At 31.9% G+C, this 19951-nt stretch overlaps 1 protein-coding gene across 1 annotated transcript; it reads right to left on the bottom strand.

Annotated features, from left to right (window-relative positions):
* Positions 1-928: 928 nt before the first annotated feature.
* Positions 929-18651, bottom strand: LOC121412760. Its single transcript, XM_041605523.1, has 11 exons — positions 18494-18651; positions 17427-17591; positions 15000-15164; positions 12798-12962; positions 9186-9353; positions 6973-7137; positions 5869-6033; positions 4798-4965; positions 3736-3903; positions 1739-2115; positions 929-1034 (listed from the first exon to the last, which is right to left on the bottom strand). The coding sequence occupies exons 1-11, from the start codon at positions 18578-18580 to the stop codon at positions 929-931; spliced, it is 1899 nt and encodes a 632-aa protein (XP_041461457.1). The 5' UTR covers positions 18581-18651.
* Positions 18652-19951: the final 1300 nt, after the last annotated feature.

Below are 19951 nucleotides of genomic sequence, written 5' to 3'. Positions count from 1 at the left end.
ATATATGTGTGTTCAGTAATTAAAGAAAATGTATATATGGATATAATTTTAACTGTACAGTGGATATTTTATGATTTATGTACATTATTCATTATGTTTCAAAAATATTTGCTTATCATTTAATATTAAAAAAAATTATTATACTTGTATACATTTTTTTTTGTTTTGAAATGTGGAAATAAAATAAATCAAATCAAATCAAATCAAAAAGTTCACAACGTGATCGGATAAATATATTTCATCACTGACGTACAAAATCATGTTCGATTTTATATTGATTTTACGATGTATTCTTTGCATCATCAGATGGTCTCATTATCCTTATGTTCATGTAGTCAAGTTCTTTTTTGAATAGTCATTTAGGTTCATGAAAATGTCAACTATGTCTAAATAACCATGATAATGTAAGAAAATAGCAGTAGCCAGGGGTGAAAGAATTTGTTTTCTTTAGCTGATTTTCAGTTCATATTTTTATTCCTGTCTAAAAAAAATTATATGAGATCATCTTAATTTCAACCCTTTTAAACACTCTGAACTTTAGTCAGCTTGTGTTATTTTTTACTACCCCCCCGAATGCAGATTTACAATGTGATTTCTCTGCTTAAGACTACGCGACCCAAAACACATATATTGCTTCATTATAAATATTCGAGTTCATACTTTCTATCAGAATATCTAATATATATCATAAGGACATAAGATGGAAGAGCACAATGCAAGAAAAAGATTTATTTTGCATACTATATGGTTGTATATCTGAAAAGTAAGCAATGATGCTCACCATATATCACGACCAAGTGTAAATGGAGACAGAAAATTCGTACATGAGAAACAAACAAGAAAAAAAAAAAAAGATACCTAGCTAATAAGAAACTTGAATTAAATATGTTGAAAAGGGAAATTGTTTGATAAAACGAGGTCTTATGACTTACCCAACAGGTTTGCCATGTTCTATCTGCACAGTAATCTTATGTTCATCATTGGAGTCAATACAAGAAGAATCGAAGCTCTTATCAGTCCCACATCTTATGAATCTAATAGTATTAACGTGTAGAGAAGAAATATTTTGTGTATCTTATATGGGGGAAGGCTGGTGTTTGGTGGGTCTGCTCTGGGGAACGAAAAGTAAAAACACCGGCAAAGGCGGAGACAAAACTGATTAGTTTAATCATTTGTTGCAGTGTTAAGGTATACGAGATTAGATTGTAACTACAAGGAAACTAGATTTACATCAAATGAAATAAAATCAAACAGAAATAAAATGGAAGAGCAAGGTATTATCGTCCTCAACCAGAAGCGCATTACCCCCATGCATGCCCATTGCCCATGAACATAAAGTGAAATGTAAGACAACATATCATTTCGGTAATTCATGTATGAAAACATTTGGTAGGATCTAAACTATGTCACATTATAATAATCATGTCAATACGTGGGGTTGCACATTTTAAACAGACATGCCACAGAGGGATTTAATCTTAAAGTATAGCTTTTTTTTTCTCTATGATGAACTTTTATTTTACGATATACTTGCACTGTATATGCATGATGTATATTCAAAAGTACATGTTCAACATTGTCACGGAGTTCCAAAAAGAGGTTCTTATTTTATCATTTCAGCAAAACACCTATTCTCCACAATAAAGAACCACACCTTGGAAAATTGAAAATAGTGTACCTATCAACCGATAAACGCTCGTCATGGACCAACAGAGTACATGTACTAAATGTATCATACCTTAGAATCCTCAGATGTTTGAGATCGTATGTTGATCTGAAAGCTTGAATGATGCGTTCGGTCTGATTGTTACCAATGTCGAGATTTCTGAATGTAACCTTGACAAGCTGAGATGAGACCTTGTGGAGAGCATTGGGTAGTGAAGTGCGATCATCGTGGAGAGAAGCCGGTTCATCAGCAAAGTCATCTGTTTGAATGGCGAGTTCTGTCACTGCTGGTTGATGGATCCTCTGGATGAAGTCACATCTGATCATGTCCCATACCTGTATGGTAATCCTCTTCACATTGTCAAAAATCGACCCACAATCCTGCCATCTTTCTAGTGTCTTAGATATAACGGTCAGATCAGTCACATTTGAGCTCGCGTTGCAGTCATCCTACAATTGATGAACAACAATGATAAAATGCAGCAAGAGATGACAAGTCATCATACTAGTGGAAACTTATTTTTTTAATTCCTTAAACATCGACTTACAAAATTTAAGAATGAATATGAAGTTTAAGACTACATTAATTTATTGTCCATAAATGGAAATTCTTCTTGCTAGGCTGTCGTGTATATACAAGTAATAAAGACAATATATTAATAATTTATAAACAAAGTCATGTAACGTGTACGAGATCATCTACAAAATGGAGGAGAGAATGAAGAGAGAGAGTATGTAATATGCTAAAGAAGAAAGAGCATTAACAAAATCTTAAAGAAATTACACATCATCAATGAAGTGTTTTCTTTAATACAATTGTATTTGTGTGATTTTATCATAGTTTAAAAAAGACCAAGACTGCACCCATATATGCTTTCAAATGTGTAGGCTAAATTTACTTAAACCGACATGTTCTTGCAAACACTTAGTTTCATAAATACGAACAGATGATCAATATTTGCACATAAAATAAAATGAGGCCAATAAAAGAAAAAGGATAGCACTAAAGGTTTCATCAAAATTTGAGAAAGTTATGGCACTAAAAATTTGTTTATTTTTTCACAAAATAGATTGAACATAGCACGAACTGAGCGAAATCACGTGATGCAGAGGGGCATTCACTGAGATTTTCATCGTGCCGAAGAAATTCAATCTGATATCACAGTAGCAGAAACATGAAGCCAAAATTACTCGACGTTGCTTATACAACAATGTACACTGACATCATATATCATTTATTTTATCCACAAATCCGGTTATGATAGTATTCATGGTGTGCAAACCGATATCATGTAGAAGATCATTCAATTTAAATGTTGATCATTGCATTAACATGTTTCCGAAAATGTCACGCATCATATTTTGGACAAATACATCCTGCCAAGAAAATCCGATAAAAGAACATCTTTTGAAAATCTGGTATATATGGTTAATTTTACCCTGCATCACATTCAAGGTAAAAATGTTATAAACCTTGAATAAATTGAAAAAAAAAACTACTTGGGTTAAAATATACAGGCCTAAAGGTCATGTGAAACATAATTATCATGATTATAATGCAAAAGATTAATGGGTCAATCAGTTGCAACATTTAAAGGGTTTTAAAGAATTTTAGACTTTACTAATTGAGTTGATTTATTGATATTTCATCTTCCGAAAAAATGAAAGTGTTTCAATACACAAAAAACATTCTAAAAAACACGATACGATTCCATAATGAAAATAAAAAATACATTTCTGATTCCATGTTTTTCATGATATATCATTCGATAAAATTCAAGCAGTTATTATTCCCATAGTACTATCTCTTAGATTCCTAAATCAAAAATGAAAAGGGACAAAATGGCCGAAAGATTTATGAAATTGCTTGGTTCACGATTACCATTGACGACTAATTGTCAGTTGATATAATAACAATTCAGTAAGACAATTTCTCTTTATATCAGGCATCAAAGCCTCATTAGATAACTTAGATATTAGAACTTAGAACTGAGGGATATTAAAAATCTGAACTTATATGGTTTGTTTGTATTACTGTTCTACATGTAAAAACATCCTAATAGATATGACCTTTGTAGTTGATGCCATCGACGATAATGTTGAGTAGAAGTCATCATGATAGCTACCACCAAGTGTGAGGTTCTTCAGATGATTCATCTTACAGATGAACTGAGCAAAATCACGTGATGCAGAGGGGCGTTCACTGAGGTTCTCACACCGGTCATCAAGAGTCTCAATCTGATATCACAGTAACATAAAAATGAAGCCAAAATTACTTGACGTTTCTTGTATAATAATGTACACTGAAATCATTATAAGATTAGTTTCATCCACAAATTAATAAACAAATCCGGTTGTGATAATAATCTTGGTATGCAAAACGATATCATGTAAAAGATCACGCAATTTAAATGTTTCCCAAACAGTCACTTATTATACTTTGTAAAAAGTACATCCTGCCAATGAAAATCCGGATAAAAGGACATCTTTTTAAAATCTGCTATAAATGGTTAAATTAACTCCCCAGCAGAAGGTAAAAATGTTATATATCTTAAAATAAATTTTGATAACAACTTGGGTTTTAATATACAGGCCTATTCGTCATGTGAAACATAATTATCATGATTATAATGCAAAAGATTAATGGGTCAATCAATTGCAACATTCAAAGGATTTTCAAGAATTTTAGATTTGGGTAATTGAGTTGATTTGTTGATATTCAATCCTTCAAAATTGTACGTGTATCTTTACATAAAAAGCATTCCAGAAAAACGATACGATTCGATAATTAAAACAAAAAAACATATTTCTGATTGCATGATGTATCATTCGGTAGAGCTCAACAATCAAATGATAAGGGGGTATTAATCATATGCTAATTTTCCTTGATTCCTAAATCAAAATGAAAAGGGAAATAGTAGCCGAAAGATTTATGAAATTTCTAAGCACATATGGTTACAATTGACAGTTGATATAAATGACAATTCAGTAAAGACAATTTCTCTTTATATGAGACATCAAAGCCTCATAAGATAACTTGACGTCAATACAATGACGGGTATTAAAAATCCGAACTTATATGGTCTGCTTGTATTACTGTTCTTCATGTAAAAACATCCTAATAGATTAGACCTTTGTAGTTAATGCCATTGACGATGATGTTGAGTAGAAGTCATCATGATAGCTACCACCAAGTGTGAGGTTCTTCAGATGATTCATCTTACAGATGAACTGAGCAAAATCACGTGATGCAGAGGGGCGTTCACTGATATTCGTAAACCGGTCATCAAGAGTCTCGATCTGATATCACAGTAACGTAAAAAATGAAGCCAAAATTACTTGACGTCTCTTATACAACAATGTACGCGGAAATCATTATAAGATTAGTTTTATTCACAAATTAATAAACAAATCCGGTTGTGATAGTAATACTGGTATGCAAAACGATATCATGTAGGAAATCACGCAATTTAAATGGTTCCCAAACAGTCACTTATTATAATTTGGAAAAAATACATCCTGCCAATGAAAATCCGGATAAAAGGACATCTTTTTAAAATCTGCTATAAATGATTAAATTAACTCCCCAGCAGGAGGTAAAAATGTTATATATCTTAAAATAAATTTTGATAACAACTTGGGTTTTAATATACAGGCCTATTCGTCATGTGAAACATGATTATCATGATTATAATGCAAAAGAATAATGGGTCAATCAATTGCAACATTCAAAGGATTTTAAGAATTTTAGATTTGGGTAATTGAGTTGATTTATTGAAATTCAAGCCTTCAAAAATTGTAAGTGTATCATTACATAAAAAGCATTCAAGAAAACACGATTCGATAATTAAAAGAACAAAATTCTGGTTGTATAATGTATCATTCGGTAGAGCCCAAGAATAAAATTATAATTGGGAACTAATCCTATGCTAATTTTTCACGATTCCTATGTCGAAATGAATAGGGGAAAAGTATTTGAAAGATTCATAAAATTTCTTGGTTCATGGTTACAACTGACTATTAATCATGCTAATTGTGGGTTGATATAAAAGACAATTCAGTAAAGACAATTTCTCTTTATAGGAAGCATCATAGCCTCGATAGATAACTTGACATCAATATAATAAGGAGTATCAAAAATCTGGATTATATGCTTTGCCTGTATTATTGTTTTACATGTAAAAACATCCTAATAGATAAGACCTTTGTAGCTGATGCCATCGATGATGATGTTGAGTAGAAGTCATCATGATAGCTACCAGCGAGTGTCAGGTTCTTCAGACGATTCATCTTACAGATGAACTGAGCGAAATCACGTGATGCAGAGGGGCGTTCACTGAGATCCTCATTGTGCCCAAGAGTCTCAATCTGATATCACAGTAACATAACCATGAAGCCAAAATTACTTGACGTTTATTATACAACACTGTACACTGACATCATATATGACTTGTTTTATCCGGAAATTAATTTTTAAAAATCCGGTAATGATAGAATTCATGGTATGCAAATCGATATAATGTAGAAGACCACTCATTTTAAATGTTGATCATTGCATTTGCGCGTTTCCGAAAATGTCACTTATAATACTTTAGGAAAATAGATCCTGCCAAAGAAAATCCTAATAAACAACATCATTCTAAAATCTGCTATAAATGGTAATTTTACTCTTCTTCAAAAGGTAAAAATGTTATATATCCTAAAAGAAATTTTGATAACAACTTGGGTTTTAATATACAGACCTATTCGTCGTATGAAACATACTTATTATGATTATAATGGAAGATGTTAATGGGTCAATCAGTTGCATCATTCAAAGGATTTTCAAAAATTTTAGAGTTGGGTAATTGAGTTGATTTATTGATATCCGAACCTCCGAAAATGGTAAGTGTATCATTACATAAAAAAATTCTACAAAACAAGATATGATTCCATCAGTAAAAGAAAAAAAAATATTTATAATTGCATAGTGTTTGTTTCATGATTTATCATTCGGTAGAAATCAAGAATCGAATAAAAAGGGGGTATCAATCCTATGCTAATTTTTCCTTGATTTCTAAATCAAAATGAAATGAGGAAAAATAGCCGAAAGATTTATGAAATTTCTTAGTTCATATGGTTACAATTGACTATTAATTGACAGTTGATATAAATGACAATTCAGTAAAGACGATTTCTCTTTATATGAGGCATCAAAGCTTCATGAGATAACTTGACGTCAATAGAACGAGGGGTATTAAAAATCTGAATTTATATGGCTTGCTTGTAATACTGTTTTACATGTAAAAACATCCTAAAAGATATGACCTGTTTAGTTGATGCCATCGACAGTGATGTTGAGTAGAAGTCATCATGATAGCTACCATCGAGTGTCAGCGTCTTAAGATGATTCATCTTATATATGAACTGAGCGAAATCACGTGATGCAGAGGGGCGTTCACTGAGATCCTCATCGTGCTCAAGAGTCTCAATCTGATATCACAGTAACGTAAAAATTAAGCCAAAATTACTTGACGTTTATTATACAACAACGAACACTGACATCATATATGACCTGTTTTATCCATAAATTAATAATTTATCCATAAATCCGGTACATTTAGTATTTCTGGTATGCAAATCGATATTATGAAGAAGATTACTCATTTTAAATGTTGATCATTGCATTTGCACGTTTCCGAAAATGTCACTTATAATACTTTAGGTAAATACATTCTGCCAAAGAAAATCCGGATAAAACAACATCTTTTTAAAATCTGCTATAAATTGTAGTTTTACTCTTCTTCAAAAGGTAAAAATGTTATATATCCTAAAAGAAATTTTGATAACAACTTGGGTTTTAATATACAGACCTATTTGTCATATGAAACATACTTATTATGATTATAATGGAAGATGTTAATGGGTCAATCAGTTGCCTCATTCCAAGGATTTTCAAGTATTTTAGAGTTGGGTAATTGAGTTGATTTATTGATATCCGAACCTCCGAAAATGGTAAGTGTATCATTACATAAAAAACATTCTACAAAACACAATATGATTCCATAATCAAAAGAAAAAAAATGCTTCTGGTTGCATGTTGTTTATTTCATGATATATCATTTGGTAGAGCTCAAGAATTAAATAAGGGGTATTACCCTTTGCATATTTTCCTTGATCCCTTTTTCGGAATAAAAAGGGGAAAATTAGCCGAAAGATTTAAAACAATTTCTTGGTTCATGGTTACAATTGACTATTAATTGACAGTTGATAAAAAAGACAATTCAGTAAAGACAATTTCCATTTATATGAGACATCATAGCCTCATTAGATAACTTGACAATAATAATGAAAATAATAATAGGCATTTATATAGCGCCATCTATCTAGAAATATTCTATTCCGAGGCGCGTTGTTAGTATCATTATTACCTCGGCTTTAGCACGAGCTGCCTCTCAGTACTCATGCATTCAAGGAATTAATCCTGCCGTGTACCCATTTACCTTACCTGGGTCGAGTGCAGCACAATGTGGATAAATTTCTTGCTGAAGGAAACTACGCCATGGCTGGGATTCGAACCCACGACCCTCTGTTTCAAAGTCAGAAGACTTACCCACTGGGCCACAACACTCCACACAATGACGTCAATATTATGGGGGGGGGGGTATTAAAAATCTGAACTGTTTTATCCACAAATTAATAAACGAATCCGGTTATGATAGTATTATGGTATGCCAATCGATATCATGTAGAAGATCACTCATTTTAAATGTTGATCATTGCATTTGCACGTTTCTGAAAATGTCACTTATAATACTTTGGGATAATACATCCTGCCAAAGAAAATCCGGATAAAACAACATCTTTCTAAAATCTGCTATAAATGGTAATTTTATTCTTCTTCAAAAGGTAAAAATGTTATATATCCTAAAAGAAATTTTGATAACAACTTGGGTTTTAATATATAGACCTATTTGTCGTATGAAACATACTTATTATGATTATAATGGAAGATGTTAATGGGTCAATCAGTTGCATCATTCAAAGGATTTTCAAAAATTTTAGAGTTGGGTAATATAGTTGATTTATTGATATCCGAACCTCCGAAAATGGTTACTGTATCATTACATAAAAAAAATTCTACAAAAGAAGATATGATTCCATCATTAAAAGAAAAAAAACATATTTCTAATTGCATAATAATTGTTTCATGATGTATCATTCGGTAGAAATCAAGAATCACAAAAAAGGGGGTATCAATCCTAAGCTAATTTTTCCTTGATTCCTAAATCAAAAAGAAATGAGAAAAAATAGCCGAAAGATTTATGAAATTTCTTAGTTCATATGCCTTGGTTGCAATTGTCTATTAATTGACAGTTGATATAAATGACAATTCAGTAAAGACAATTTCTCCTTATATGAGGCATCAAACCCTCATGAGATAACTTGACGTCAATAGAACGAGGGGTATTAAAAATCTGAATTTATATGGCTTGCTTGTAATACTGTTTTACATGTAAAAACATCCTAAAAGATATGACCTGTTTAGTTGATGCCATCGACGATGATGTTGAGTAGAAGTCATCATGATAGCTACCACTGAGTGTCAGGTTCTTAAGATGATTCATCTTACAGATGAACTGAGCGAAATCACGTGATGCAGAGGGGCGTTCATTGAGATTCTTACACCCGTCATGAAGAGTCTCAATCTGATATCACAGTAATATAAAAATGAAGCCAAAATTACTTGACGCTTCTTATATAACAGCGAACACTGACATCATATATGACTTGTTTTATCCACAAATTAATAAACAAATCCGGTAGTGATAGTATTCATGGTATCCAAAACGATATTATGTAGCAGATCACTCATTTTAAATGTTGATCATTGCATTTGCGCGTTTCCGAAAATGTCACTTATAATACTTTGGGAAAATAGATCCTGCCAAAGAAAATCCGGAAAAAACAACATCTTTTTAAAATCTGCTATAAATGGTAATTTTATTCTTCTTCAAAAGGTAAAAATGTTATATATCCTAAAAGAAATTTTGATAACAACTTGGGTTTTAATATACAGACCTATTTGTCGTATGAAACATACTTATTATGATTATAATGGAAGATGTTAATGGGTCAATCAGTTGCATCATTCAAAGGATTTTCAAAAATTTTAGAGTTGGGTAATTGAGTTGATTTATTGATATCTGAACCTCCGAAAATGGTAAGTGTATCATTACATAAAACATTCTACAAAACAAGATATGATTCCATCATTAAAAAAAAACATATTTCTAATTGCAAAACGTTTGTTTCATGATGTATCATTCGGTAGAAATCAAGAATCACAAAAAAGGGGGTATCAATCCTAAGCTAATTTTTCCTTGATTCCTAAATCAAAAAGAAATGAGAAAAAATAGCCGAAAGATTTATGAAATTTCTTAGTTCATATGGTTACAATTGTCTATTAATTGACAGTTGATATAAATGACAATCCAGTAAAGACAATTTCTCCTTATATGAGGCATTAAACCCTCATGAGATAACTTGACGTCAATAGAACGAGGGGTATTAAAAATCTGAATTTATATGGCTTGCTTGTAATACTGTTTTACATGTAAAAACATCCTAAAAGATATGACCTGTTTAGTTGATGCCATCGACGATGATGTTGAGTAGAAGTCATCACGATAGCTACCACTGAGTGTCAGGTTCTCAAGATGAATCATCTTACAGATGAACTGAGCGAAATCACGTGATGCATAGGGGCGTTCATTGAGATTCTTACACCTGTCATGAAGAGTCTCAATCTGATATCACAGTAATATAAAAATGAAGCCAAAATTACTTGACGCTTCTTATATAACAGCGAACACTGACATCATATATGACTTGTTTTATCCACAAATTAATAAACAAATCCGGTAATGATAGTATTCATGGTATGCAAATCGATATTATGTAGAAGATCACTCATTTTAAATGTTGATCATTGCATTTGCGCGTTTCCGAAAATGTCACTTATAATACTTTGGGAAAATAGATCCTGCCAAAGAAAATCCGGATAAAACAACATCTTTTTAAAATCTGCTATAAATGGTAATTTTATTCTTCTTCAAAAGGTAAAAGTGTTATATATCCTAAAAGAAATTTTGATAACAACTTGGGTTTTAATATATAGACCTATTTGTCGTATGAAACATACTTATTATGATTATAATGGAAGATGTTAATGGGTCAATCAGTTGCATCATTCAAAGGGTTTTCAAAAATTTTAGAGTTGGGTAATTGAGTTGATTTATTGATATCAGAACCTCCGAAAATGGTAAGTGTATCATTACATAAAAAAATTCTACAAAACAAGATATGATTCCATCAGTAAACGAAAAAAAAATATTTCTAATTGCATAATGTTTGTTTCATGATTTATCATTCGGTAGAAATCAAGAATCAAATAAAAAGGGGGTCTCAATCCTAAGCTAATTTGTCCTTGATTCCTAAATCAAAATGAAATGAGGAAAAATAGCCGAAAGATTTATGAAAGTTCTTAGTTCATATGGTTACAATTGTCTATTAATTGACAGTTGATATAAATGACAATTCAGTAAAGACAATTTCTCTTTATATGAGGCATCAAACCCTCATGAGATAACTTGACGTCAACAGAATGAGGTGTATTAAAAATCTGAATTTATATCTTTTGCTTGTATTACTGTCTTACATGTAAAATATTGTAATACATATGACCTTTGTAATTGATGCCATCGACGATGATGTTAAGTAGAAGTCATCATGATAGCTACCATCGAGTGTCAGGTACTTCAGATGATTCATCTTACAGATGAACTGAGCAAAAACACGTGATGCAGAGGGGCGTTTACTGAGATCCTCATCGTGCCAAAGAGCGTAAATCTGATATCACAGTAACAAAACCATGAAGCCAATATTACTTGACGTTTATTATACAACAATGTACACTGACATCATATAGGATTTGTTTTATCCACAAATTAATAAACAAATTCGGTTATGAAAATATTCATGGTATGCCAATCGATATCATGTAGAAGACCACCCATTTTAAATGTTGATCATTGCATTTGCACGTTTCTGAAAATGTCACTTATAATACTTTGGGAACATAAATCTTGCCAAAGAGAATCCGGATTAAACAACATCTTTTTAAAATCTGCTATAAATGGTAATTTTACTCTTCTTCAAAAGGTAAAAACGTTATGTATCCTAGAGGAAATTTTGATAACAACTTGGGTTTTAACATACAGGCCTATTCATCGTATGAAACATACTCATTATGATTATAATGGAAGATTTTAAAGGGTCAATCAGTTACCTCATTCAAAGGATTTTCAAGAATTTTAGAGTTGGGTAATTGACTTGATTTATTGATCCGAACCTCCGAAAATGGTTAGTGTATCATTACATAAAAAAATCTACAAAACAAGATTTGATTCCATCATTAAAAGAAAAAAAAAACATATTTCTAATTGCAAAACGTTTGTTTCATGATGTATCATTCGGTAGAGCTCAAGAATCAAATAAGGGGGTATTACCCTTTTCCATATTTTCCTTGATCCCTTTTTCGGAATAAAAAGGGGAAAATTAGCCGAAAGATTTATAACAATTTCTTGGTTCATGGTTACAATTGACTATTAATTGACAGTTCATAAAAAAGACAATTCAGTAAAGACAATTTCCATTTATATGAGACATCATAGCCTCATTAGATAACTCGACAATGATTATAATAATAATGATAATAATAGGCATTTATATAGCGCCATCTATATAGAAATATTCTATTCCGAGGCGCGTTGTTATTATCATTATTACCCCGGCTTTAGCTCGAGCTGCCTCTCAGTGCTCATGCATTCAAGGAATTAATCCTGCCGGGTACCCATTCACCTCAACTGGGTCGAGTGCAGCACAATGTAGATAAATTTCTTGCTGAAGGAAACTACGCCATGGCTAGGATTCGAACCCACGACCCTCTGTTTCAAAGTCAGAAGACTTATCCACTGGGCCACAACACTCCACACAATGACGTCAATAGAATGAGGGGTATTAAAAATCCGAATTTATATGATTTGCTTGTATTACTGTTTCAGATGTAAAAACATCCTAAAAGATATGACCTGTGTAGTTGATGCCATCGACAGTGATGTTGAGTAGAAGTCATCATGATAGCTACCACTGAGTGTCAGGTTCTTAAGATGATTCATCTTACAGATGAACTGAGCGAAATCACGTGATGCAGAGGGGCGTTCACTGAGATTCTCATCGTGCCGAAGAGTCTCAATCTGATATCACAGTAACGTAAAAATGAAGCCACAATTACTTGACGTTTATTATACAACAATGTACACTGACATCATATATGATTTGTTTTATCCACAAATTAATAAACAAATCCGGTAATGATAGTATTCATGGTAGTCAATTCGATATCATGTAGAAGATCACTCAATTTAAATGTTGATCATTGCATTTGCATGTTCCAAAAATGTCACTTATCATACTTTGGAAAAATACATCCTGCCAAAAAAATCCGATAAAACAAATACTTTTTAAAATCTGCTATAAATGGTTTATTTTACTCTGCATCACAAGGTAAAAATTTTATAAATCCTAAAAGAAATTTTGATAACAACTTGGGTTTTAACATACAGGCCTATTCGTCGTATCAAACATACTTATTATGATTATAATAGAAGATGCTAATTGGTCAATCGGTTGCATCATTCAAAGGATTTTCAAGAATTTTAGAGTTGGGTAATTGAGTTGATTTGTTGATATCCGAACCTCGAAAAATTGTAAGTGTATCATTACATAAAAAAAATACAAAACAAGATATGATTCCATCATTAAAAGAAAAAAAAAACATATTTCTAATTGCATAATGTTTGTTTCATGAGGTATCATTCGGTAGAAATCAAGAATCAAATAAAATGGGGGTATCAATCCTATGCTAATGTTTCCTTGATTCCTAAATCAAAATGAAATGAGGAAAAATAGCCGAAAGATTTATGAAATTTCTTAGATCATATGGCTACAATTGACTATTAATTGAAAGTTGATATAAATGACAATTCAGTTAAGACAATTGTTCTTTATATGAGGCATCAAAGCCTCATGAGATAACTTGACGTCAACAGAATGAGGTGTATTAAAAATCTGAATTTATATCTTTTGCTTGTATTACTGTTTTACATGTAAAATATTCTAGTAGATATGACCTTTGTAGTTGATGCCATCGACGATGATATTGAGTAGAAGTCATCATGATAGCTACCACTGAGTGTCAGGTCCTTAAGATGATTCATCTTACGGATGAACTGAGCGAAATCACGTGATGCAAATGGGCGTTCACGGAGATCCTCATTTTGCCAAAGAGTCTCAATCTGATATCACAGTAACACAAAAATGAAGCCAAAATTACTTGACGCTTCTTATATAACAGCGAACACTGACATCATATATGACTTGTTTTATCCACAAATTAATAAACGAATCCGGTAGTGATAGTATTCATGGTATGCAAATCGATATCATGTAGAAGATCACTCATTTTAAATGTTGATCATTGCATTTGCTTGTTTCCGAAAATGTCACTTATAATACTTTGGGAAAATAGATCCTGCCAAAGAAAATCCAGATGAAACAACATCTTTTTAAACTCTGCTATAAATGGTAATTTTACTCTTCTTCAAAAGGTAAAAATGTTATATATCCTAAAAGAAATTTTGATAACAACTTGGGTTTTAACATACAGGCCTATTCGTCGTATGAAACATACTTATTATGATTATAATAGAAGATGCTAATTGGTCAATCGGTTGCATCATTGAAAGGATTTTCAAGAATTTTAGAGTTGGGTAATTGAGTTGATTTATTGATATCCGAACCTCGAAAATTGTAAGTGTATCATTACATAAAAAATATACAAAACAAGATATGATTCCATCATTAAAAGAAAAAAAAACATATTTCTAATTGCATAATGTTTGTTTCATGAGGTATCATTCGGTAGAAATCAAGAATCAAATAAAATGGGGGTATCAATCCTATGCTAATTTTTCCTTGATTCCTAAATCAAAATGAAATGAGGTAAAATAGCCGAAAGATTTATGAAATTTCTTAGATCATATGGTTACAATTGACTATTAATTGACAGTTGATATAAATGACAATTCAGTTAAGACAATTTCTCTTTATATGAGGCATCAAAGCCTCATGAGATAACTTGACGTCAACAGAATGAGGTGTATTAAAAATCTGAATTTATATCTTTTGCTTGTATTACTGTTTTACATGTAAAATATTCTAGTAGATATGACCTTTGTAGTTGATGCCATCGACGATGATATTGAGTAGAAGTCATCATGATAGCTACCACTGAGTGTCAGGTTCTTAAGATGATTCATCTTACAGATGAACTGAGCGAAATCACGTGATGCAGAGGGGCGTTCACTGAGATCCGTATCGTGCCAAAGAGTCTCAATCTGATATCACAGTAACATAACCATGAAGCCAAAATTACTTGACGTTTATTATACAAAAATGTACACTGACATCATATAAGATTTGTTTTATCCACAAATTAATAAATAAATCCGGTTATGAAAGCATTCATGGTATGCAAATCGATATCATGTAGAAGATCACTCATTTTAAATGTTGATCATTGCATTTGCACGTTTCCGAAAATGTCACTTATAATAGTTTGGGAACATAGATCTTGCCAAAGAGAATCCAGATGAAACAACATCTTTTTAAAATCTGCTATAAATGGTAATTTTACTCTTCTTCAAAAGGTAAAAATGTTATATATCCTAAAAGAAATTTTCATAATAACTTGGGTTTTAACATACAGGCCTATTCGTCGTATGAAACATATTCATTATGATTATAATGGAAGATGTCAATGGGTCAATCGGTTGCATCATTCAAAGGATTTTCAAGAATTTTAGAGTTGGGTAATTGAGTTGATTTATTGATATCCGACCTCCGAAAATGGTAAGTGTATCATTACATGAAATACATTCTACAAAACACAATATGATTCCATAATCAAAAGAAAAAAAAATACTTCTGGTTGCATGATGTTTATTTCATGATATATTATTCAGTAGAGCTCAAGAATCAAATAAGGGGGTATTACACTTTGCATATTTTCCTCGATCCCTTTTTTGGAATAAAAAGGGGAAAATTAGCCGAAAGATTTATGATATTTCTTAGTTCATATGGTTCCAATTGACTATTAATTGACAGTTGATAAAAAAGACAATTCAGTTAAGACAATTTCCATTTATATGAGACATCATAGCCTCATTAGATAACTTGACAATAATAATAATAATAATAGGCATTTATATAGCGCCATCTATCTAGAAATATTCTATTCCGAGGCGCGTTGTTATTATTATTATTACCCCGGCTTTAGCTCGAGCTGCCTCTCAGTGCTCTTGCATTCAAGGAATTAATCCTGCCGTGTACCCATTCACCTCACCTGGGTCGAGTGCAGCACAATGTGGAAAAATTTCTTGCTGAAGGAAACTACGCCATGGCTGGGATTCGAACCCCTGACCCTCTGTTTTAAAGTCAGAAGACTTATCCACTGGGCCACAACACTCCACACAATGACGTCAATATAATGAGGGGTATCAAAAAATCTGAACTTATATGGTTTGCTTGTATTACTGTTTTACATGTAAAACATCCTAAAAGATATGACCTGTGTAGTTGATGCCATCGACAGTGATGTTGAGTAGAAGTCATTATGATAGCTACCACTGAGTGTCAGGTTCTTAAGATGATTCATCTTACAGATGAACTGAGCAAAATCACGTGATGCAGAGGGGCGTTCATTGAGATTCTCACACCGGTCATCAAGAGTCTCAATCTGATATCACAGTAATATAAAAATGAAGCCAAAATTACTTGACGCTTCTTATATAACAGCGAACACTGACATCATATATTACTTGTTTTATCCACAAATTAATAAACGAATCCGGTAATGATAGTATTCATGGTATGGAAATCGATATCATGTAGAAGATCACGCATTTTAAATGTTGATCATTGCATTTGCACGTTTCCGAAAATGTCACTTTTAATACTGTTGAAAAATACATCCTGCCAAAGAAAATCCGGATAAAACAACATCTTTTTAAAATCTGCTATAAATGGTTAATTTTACCCTGCATCGCAGGGTTAAAATATACAGGCCTACACGTCATGTGAAATTTAATTATCATGATTATTATACAGAAGATTAATGGGTCAATCAGTTGCAACATTCAAAGGATCTTCATATTTTTAGATTTAGGTAATTGAGTTGATTTATTGATATCTGAACCTCCGAAAATTGTAAGTGTTTCATTACATAAAAAGCATTCCACAAAGCATGATACGATTCGATAATCAAAAGAAAAAATATATATTTCTGATTCCATGTTTTTTCATGATATATTATTCGGTAGTGTTCAAGCGGTTATTATTCCCATAGTACTTTCTCTCAGATTCCTAAATCAAAAATGAAAAGGGACATAACGGACGAAAGATTTTGAAATTGCTTGGTTCATGGTTACCATTGACTATTGATGTAATAACAATTCAGTAAAGACAATTTCTCTTTATATGAGGCATCACAGCCACATTAGATAACTTGACGTCAATACAATGAGGGGTATTAAAATCTGAACTTATATGGTTTGCTTGTATTACTGTTTTACATGTAAAAACATCCTAAAAGATATGACCTGTGTAGTTGATGCCATCGACGATGATGTTGAGTAGAAGTCATCATGATACCGACCGTCGAGTGTCAGGTTCTTTAGATGATTCATCTTACAGATGAACTGAGCGAAATCACGTGATGCAGAGGGGCGTTCACTGAGATTCTCATCGTGCCGAAGAGTCTCAATCTGATATCACAGTAACGTAAAAATGAAGCCACAATTACTTGACGTTTATTATACAACAATGTACACTGACATCATATATGATTTGTTTTATCCACAAATTAATAAACAAATCCGGTAATGATAGTATTCATGGTAGTCAATTCGATATCATGTAGAAGATCACTCAATTTAAATGTTGATCATTGCATTTGCATGTTCCAAAAATGTCACTTATCATACTTTGGAAAAATATATCCTGCCAAAAAAATCCGATAAAACAAATACTTTTTAAAATCTGCTATAAATGGTTTATTTTACTCTGCATCACAAGGTAAAAATTTTATAAATCTTAAAGTAAATTTTGATAACAACGTGGGATATAATTATCGTGATTATAATGCAAGAAGTTAATGAGTCAGTCAGTTGCAACATTCAAAGTGTTTAAAAAGCAATTTAGATTTAGGTAATCGAGTTGATTTATTGCTATCCGAATCTCCGAAAATTGTGTTTCATTATATAAAAAGCATTCCACAAAACTTGATACGATTTCATAACTAAAAGAAGAAAACATGTTTTTGATTGCATAATGTTTATTTGATGATGTATCATTCGGTAGAGCTCAAGAATCAAATAATAAGGGGATATTAATCCTATGCTCATTTTTCCTTGATTCCCAAATCAAAATGAAATGAGGAAAAATAGCCGAAATATTTATGAAATTTCTTAGTTCGTATGGTTACAATTGACTATTAATTGACAGTTGATATAAATGACAATTCAATAAAGACAATTTCTCTTTATATGAGGCGTCAAAGCCTCATGAGATAACTTGACGTCAATAGAATGAGAGGTTTTAAAATCTGAACTTATATGGTTTGCTTGTATTACTGTTTTACATGTAAAAACATCCTAAAAGATATGACCTGTGTAGTTGATGCCATCGACGATGATGTTGAGTAGAAGTCATCATGATACCGACCGTCGAGTGTCAGGTTCTTTAGATGATTCATCTTACAGATGAACTGAGCGAAATCACGTGATGCAGAGGGGCGTTCACTGAGATTCTCATCGTGCCGAAGAGTCTCAATCTGATATCACAGTAACGTAAAAATGAAGCCACAATTACTTGACGTTTATTTTACAACAATGTACACTGACATCATATATGATTTGTTTTATCCACAAATTAATAAAAAAATCCGGTAATGATAGTATTCATGGTAGTCAATTCGATATCATGTAGAAGATCACTCAATTTAAATGTTGATCATTGCATTTGCATGTTCCAAAAATGTCACTTATCATACTTTGGAAAAATATATCCTGCCAAAAAAATCCGATAAAACAAATACTTTTTAAAATCTGCTATAAATGGTTTATTTTACTCTGCATCACAAGGTAAAAATTTTATAAATCTTAAAGTAAATTTTGATAACAACGTGGGATATAATTATCGTGATTATAATGCAAGAAGTTAATGAGTCAGTCAGTTGCAACATTCAAAGTGTTTAAAAAGCAATTTAGATTTAGGTAATCGAGTTGATTTATTGCTATCCGAATCTCCGAAAATTGTGTTTCATTATATAAAAAGCATTCCACAAAACTTGATACGATTTCATAACTAAAAGAAGAAAACATGTTTTTGATTGCATAATGTTTATTTGATGATGTATCATTCGGTAGAGCTCAAGAATCAAATAATAAGGGGATATTAATCCTATGCTCATTTTTCCTTGATTCCCAAATCAAAATGAAATGAGGAAAAATAGCCGAAATATTTATGAAATTTCTTAGTTCATATGGTTACAATTGACTATTAATTGACAGTTGATATAAATGACAATTCAATAAAGACAATTTCTCTTTATATGAGGCGTCAAAGCCTCATGAGATAACTTGACGTCAATAGAATGAGAGGTATTAAAAATCCGAACTTATACATGTATGGTTCGCTTGTATTACCGTTTTACATGTAAAAAAAATCCTAATAGATATTACCTTTGTAGTTGATGCCATCGATAATGTTGAGTAGAAGTCATCATGATAGCTACCATCGAGTGCCAGTTTCTTCAGATGATTCATCTTACATATGAACTGAGCGAAATCACGTGATGCAGAGGGGCGTTCACAGAGATTCTCATCGTGCCGAAGAGTCTCAATCTGATATCACAGTAACGTAAAAATGAAGCCACAATTACTTGACGTTTATTATACAACAATGTACACTGACATCATATATGATTTGTTTTATCCACAAATTAATAAAAAAATCCGGTAATGATAGTATTCATGGTAGTCAATTCGATATCATGTAGAAGATCACTCAATTTAAATGTTGATCATTGCATTTGCATGTTCCAAAAATGTCACTTATCATACTT

The sequence above is a fragment of the Lytechinus variegatus genome, chromosome 4 (assembly GCF_018143015.1).
Source record: "Lytechinus variegatus isolate NC3 chromosome 4, Lvar_3.0, whole genome shotgun sequence".
Taxonomy (NCBI): domain Eukaryota; kingdom Metazoa; phylum Echinodermata; class Echinoidea; order Temnopleuroida; family Toxopneustidae; genus Lytechinus; species Lytechinus variegatus.
This window is presented reverse-complemented; position numbering and strand designations above follow the sequence as displayed.

What these genes read in the sequence shown, in the direction of transcription:
- LOC121412760 (XM_041605523.1), bottom strand. Translation starts at nt 18,580, where the DNA reads ATGAATCATCTAAAGAACCTGACACTCGACGGTCGGTATCATGATGAC. An exon ending in CGATGGCATCAACTACACAG is followed by an intron (nt 15,165 to 17,426) that starts GTCATATCTTTT and finishes CTGTGATATCAG; the next exon opens with ATTGAGACTCTTTGGCACGA. An exon ending in AAACATCTGAGGATTCTAAG is followed by an intron (nt 1,035 to 1,738) that starts GTATGATACATT and finishes TAATACTATTAG; the next exon opens with ATTCATAAGATGTGGGACTG.